This window comes from Eleutherodactylus coqui, chromosome 5, assembly GCF_035609145.1.
Source record: "Eleutherodactylus coqui strain aEleCoq1 chromosome 5, aEleCoq1.hap1, whole genome shotgun sequence".
NCBI classification, from domain to species: domain Eukaryota; kingdom Metazoa; phylum Chordata; class Amphibia; order Anura; family Eleutherodactylidae; genus Eleutherodactylus; species Eleutherodactylus coqui.
In genome coordinates, this window is record NC_089841.1 from 134,503,840 (window position 1) to 134,509,839 (window position 6,000).

The following is a 6,000-nucleotide window of genomic DNA, read 5'->3' on the forward strand; positions in this document are numbered from 1 at the left end:
TCGCACTCACATTCCACTCAAGATTGCAAATTTAGAATAAATCCCACTCCAACCCCAACCCAGTCCATACACTCCAGAAGTCTCGCTGCCATCACCCCTAGTAAGGCCAAGGCACCTGCATGCACCCAGCTCTCCAGGCCCGGGGTCTGAGCCACAAGGTCCACACTTATCAAAGTTTTAGACTTTAGAGGGGTATAAAGAGCTCTGTTATTGGCTGCAGTGCCTGTGATGTCCCATAAATCAGGCGCGACGGACGCTTGTAATGAAACAAAGCAATAGGGGACTGAATGGCGGCATGGGACACAGGTGAGTATATGCCTGCTAATTATTTTACTGCAAGTGGAATTCCGCTTTTTTGGGCTATATAAAGAAGAAGAAAAAAGCAGGTCGGAACTATTGGCTTTTACTAGTCAATTGGCGACCAATAAGGTCTTTGTTTGAGCAGCTCTCTGTTCCTTTACAGCATTTGCGCTATTGTGTTCGGGCAATATGTGCAACACGAATGGAACCCTGCTCAAATGAAGGCCAAACCTGCATCTTCGCTCTCCGTTTGACTTATGAAAACCTATGGCTCCATCCAGGGCTCCGGCTCATTTATAGTGCATTTAACAGCCAAAATTCTGCACCAATTCTGATGTGTGTGAACTCAGGCCTACATATCAGACGGGTGGGAAAGTTAGTAGTTATCATTTATATCTGCTAAGTCAAATCCAGGTGCCCTCTATGGCCACACAGAGTCCCTATGGGTCCATACTGCAGACCTGCGGGAACTAAACGTCGCCAGACAGTGCCTCTGCTCCTAGAAAAAATCTACAATATCTCGCAAATTGGAGCAAAGGAAAGTTTATTTCTTTTAATCGACTCCATAACAAAAAAATGTAAAATTGGTGAGACTCCATGTAAAAATTGGGGGCACCTTAAAGTGCAGTATGGGGTATTGCAGTCATCGGGTACCATACAACGAATGCATCCAACACATCTGCGCTATATATATATATATATATATATATATATATATATATATATATATATATATATATATATATATATATATATATAGCATTGGATATTTGCACACAAAGCATGCATTTTTTTACCTGCTCCTCTTGTCCCAGTGAGTGCAGGATGAGCTTCTTGGCCTCCAGGAAGAGTGGGTGCCCCAGGTCCTCATAGGCCTTGTAGTTGGGGGCATGGTGCCCCTGCTGGCACAGCTGCCTCTGCCTGCGGTAGTAGTGCTCCCTGAACACCTCCTCCCGGTTGCGCTGTGCCCAGCACCTATAATGGGAGGGGCTCCTGGCCTGGATCTTCAGCCCCTTCTGGCTGGGGATGGGCAGCGGTCTGATGAGCACGTAAGTTCTGGGGTCGCTTTGGCTCCCCGGCATGTCTCCTTACGTGCTGTGGCTGGCAGCTGCCGCCTGCTGGCATGCGGGGTGCCCGCTGTGCAGCACACACAACTTTCTGCCCTCCCGCTAGCGCCTCTGTAGCTTCCCGCAGCCTAGTGGTTGCCCCGGTTACAGGGACGCTTGGGTCATCGCACTGCAGACCGAGGGGGGGAGGGGGTGTTGGTAAACTACAGTATAGAAAAGCAAATACTTCTTATTTGGCCACGTTCTATTAGAGCATTTATGCTTTAGCTTAAAACTGTGCAGAGAAATAATACTTCACAGCTATTAACGGCGAATTTACAGCTTCTCCCCCTCATACTGTTACATTGGTTCCTTCCGGGGCATTGTAATCAGTGCGGCAGGACCAGAAGTCTGGTCTTCTGGAAGGGTCACAGTTGGGTTTAGAGTTACTTATAGGTGGTCTCTGCTGCTGTCGCTTCTGATACCCCCTGAGATCAGAATGATCAAAGGGGCAATTAATATTACTGTACAATTCCGCCACATCAGTCACTATTATTTAGATTATTATTATAACTGCGCTGTCCAACTGCACTTACCGGTAATTTAATTTCTCTCAAATGTACAGAATAGGTGATTCTAAGCATCTTTGCAATATGTTTTTTCAGCTATTCTGTACATTTTTCGAAGAAACCCCCTATTCAACTAGAAGTCATCGCTGAGAAATCCGTATTCAGCTAACTCAGGGAGCTTTTACACAAGACGATCTGTTGGGATCAGACGCTTGATAGGTCGTCCCAGCGATAATCGTTTTCGTGCACAGGAACGGTCGTCGCTAGTGAATGGAAGTGGAGTGAGCTGCCGATTATATTGGCCCACCCGCCTCCATTCACAGTGATCAGACAGTTATACATAAGTGAATGGCTGCCTGTTTACACCGGCCGATCGGTTGCTCATTTTTTTGCATGCAGAAACTGAACAGCAAACAAATTCTTCCTTGTCGTTCAGTTGGGGCATGCATTTACACTGAGCAATAAGGCCTCTTTCAGACTGACATAAGTTCCTACGCACCGCAAGTGTATCTCTGGTGCGTGAGCATGCAGCAAGTATGCAACCAGCTGCGTGCTGATAATCCCCATACACTATCTTGGCTTCTATGCACTCCTAATACGCACCAAGATAGTGCATGGCGTGATTTTTTTTTGGCCGCAGGACGGCGGTCACGGTCAGGGTTGCTGTTGAAAAGTAAGGTTCTCACCCGCAGCACAGAGGTCGCCCCATGTTGTGGAGGTAATCAACAACATTGGACCTGCATGTGTAAGTAAGGTGTGTCTTGTATTACTATTGGTAGTTTGTAGATAATGTCATACATAAAAAGAGTGTCTGTATACATTTGTGTATGAGCTTGAGGAAGGCCATCACAGCCGAAACGTCGCTTTTCATGTGATGGGGCAATAAAGGACTTTTTTGCACTATTTACATCCGCATATGCTGCCATTTACTCTATTACTTGTCAGAGTTGCTGTGTCAGCCAGGCCTGATAGAGTCCATGTAAGACTGGGTTCACACGGAGCAGATTTGCCATGGAATGTCCACAGCGGGTATTCTGCAGCAGATCAGCAGCGGAATGCCTGCCTCAAAGCCCGCACCATTTGTTCTGGATTTTTTAAGCAGGTTTTAGGGTGCATTCACACGAATGTATATCGGCTCGGTTTTCACGCCGAGCCGATATACGTCGTCCTCATCTGCAGAGGGGGGAGGATGGAAAAGCCAGGAGCAGGAACTGAGCTTTTGCCCCCTCTCTGCCTCCTCTCCATCCATCTGCACTATTTGCAATGGGGAGAGGCGGGATGGGGGCGGGGCTAATTCCCAGAGCTTAGCCCCGCCCATCCCACCTCCTTTCATTGCAAATAGTGCAGAAGGGTGGAGAAGGGGCGGGAGCTCAGTTCCTGCTCCTGGCTCTTCCATCCTCCCCCCCCCCCCCCCTGCAGATGAGGACGACGTATATCGGCTCGGCGTGAAAACCGAGCCGATATACGTTCGTGTGAATGCAGCCTTATTGTGTATTTCTCTGCGGAATTCTCCCCTTAATTGAAGAGAGGTGAATTCCACAGCAGAAACGGCGATAACATTGAGATGATGCAGAATTGAATTCTTCACTGTGTGTCAATTTCTGCAGGGTTTCGTACGAATTATTTCCGCAGCTTGTGGAGGAGATTTTCAAAATCTCATGCACTTTACTGCTACTGTAAATGCCTTGGAGTTTCTGTTCGGAGGGTCTGCATAAAAATTCTACAGTAAATCTACCCGGTGTGAACCCAGCCTAATAGTGCCTATTCAGTGCCTCTATAGTAGTATCTGCCATAGTGTTTTCATAATAGTCCTTTGTTTACATAAAACTTGTCCATATGGAGTAATCATTTATATTCATACAAGTACATCATGCAGGGTTCTGGCTTCACACAGCATATGCTGAGGTTTGTCACTGATTTGCACGTCTTTAAGGGAACCTGTCACCTTCCTACAACACCATGAACTAGATTATAGCACTATTAGTGTAGGTGACAGGGAGCCGGGCGATGTATTTTTTATACTCTTGTTCCTGCTATGTTCTCCTGTCAAGATCACTCGGCGCACAGATATCTGATTCTTTTTAGATTGGCACGCACATGCTGTCTCATATAAGTCTATAGGGGAGCTCGGTAATCTAAAGAGTCTGATATCTGTGCACCGCATGATCTTCAGATGGGGACATAGCGGGAACCATGTCACCTCCCCCAATAGCACCATAACTTAGTTTATGGATGAATGTTTTCATATGACCACTGGTATTTCTACATATATATATATATATATAATATATACAGTATATATGCAATATTATCAATTCACTCCTTGACAAATAGACACAGTGTGGAAAGACACTCCTTTAAATGGCAGGGCATGTAGAACACACTCAATTGCTTATTAGCAGTAATGTATTGCTGTGTTATAACATACAGAGACACGGTAGCAGCACATAATTTATGTGCTTATATCACACAGTAGAAATCGCAGATCGTTGGATAGAATTTCTGGGGAAGGAGATTCAGCCAAGACAGGAAGTGGATGGGTAGAGTTGTGTATTTTGCATTTCATCTGTTTGCATCAGTACGTTTTACTGGCTAAATGAAACTTTACTTTTAGTCCTTTCAGCCATCCACCTCCCCCATATGGCATTTTCACCCATCCTTGTTGACATGCTTGCCTTATCTAAGGAGAGCAGTAAATTCCCCCCCCCCCCTCCTTTTGGTCAGTAGGTTTGCAAAGCTAAACTCAGCTGCCTAGTCAATTGAAACTTGATTAGCCACTCCCATTTTTTTCCTAGTTGTACCTTAACTTTCATTATAAAATCAGTGTAAGCATGTACGCCACGCGAGTGGCTGCCTCGTGAATTTGAGCTGTATAAAGTGTGGCTGGAATCAAGTGTGATCCAGTTTGACCATGGCAGTTCCACAGGGTAGGAGACAGGTAAGCCACAAACTCTGCCTAAATGCCTTGCACTTCAAAGCTATCACTAATGCTATCACCTTTGTTCTCATCCTTGCTCTCAGTTTCAGAACCTCCTTCAAATGCCCACCTCTGGGGCACTTTATTCATATCAGCCCTTCTCTCCTGTCCTTGCCTATGCACAGCTCGCATGCACTCTTTACTTTCTTACTTAACCTCAAGCCCCCTAATGCCACTAACAAATATAACAGTCGCCCTCATAAATCTCCTAACCATCTGCTAACCCTTGCTATCTCGCTGCTTCTAGCAGCTGGGGATATCTTTCCCAATCCTGGCCCGCCCTCCACTGTTCCTATTACTCCCTACCTGACTCACTAAGAAAACCCTCAAGCCCAACTGTTAGCCCATGCATACCCTCCCCTGACTCCTTTAAATGTGCGCTCTGGAACTGCTAGTCAGCATGTAATAAACTCCCTACCATCCACGACTTTTTTAATGCTAAATCTCTAAACCTGCTAGCTCTTACAGAAACGTGGATACAGCAGTCTGACATGGCCCCTCCTGCTGCACTGTCTTACAATGGCCTGCAGTTCTTCCATACCCCGAGACCAGATGACAGGCGTGGTGGAGGAGTAGGTGCTCTTCTCTCCCCAAAATGTACCTACCAGGTCATCCCCCCTGTACCCTCACTCACTTTTCCATCATTTGAGGTACATACACTACGGCTCTTCCACCCGCTGTCCATGCGAGTAGCAGTTATCTACCGCCCTGCAGGTGCTCCTCGCCTGTTTTTGGACGACTTTGCTGCCTGGCTCCCCAACTTCCTATCCTGCGAAATTTCAACCCTCATCTTAGGTGATTTTAACATATCCACTAATAACCCTACCCCTCTATCTGCCTCTCAGCTTCTATCACTCACCTCCTCCCTTGGTCTCTCTCAACTCACAGCCTCTCCCACTCACAGGGATGGCAACACTCTCGATCTGGTTTTTTTCCGTCTCTGCTTCCAACTTCACTAACTCCCCTCTTACGCTCTCGGACCATAACCTCCTCTCTTTCTCTGTCACGCTCCCTAACATCTCTCTAGACCCACCTATATACAGGAACCTTAAGGACTTTCTCCACTACAAATTCATGCTCAGATCCTACAACCTCGCCCTCCACCATG

The 6,000-nt window shown here is 46.4% G+C and overlaps 1 protein-coding gene across 1 annotated transcript in view; it reads right to left on the reverse strand.

Annotated features, from left to right (window-relative positions):
• The window catches only part of CCDC60 (coiled-coil domain containing 60), a 182,410-nt gene extending 180,925 nt beyond the window's left edge, over positions 1 to 1,485 (reverse strand). The window contains exon 1 of the mRNA XM_066603197.1: positions 1,098 to 1,485. Coding sequence (XP_066459294.1) covers positions 1,098 to 1,382 — 285 coding nt within the window. The 5' untranslated portion in view covers positions 1,383 to 1,485. The remainder of the gene's footprint in view (positions 1 to 1,097) is intronic.
• Positions 1,486 to 6,000: the final 4,515 nt, after the last annotated feature.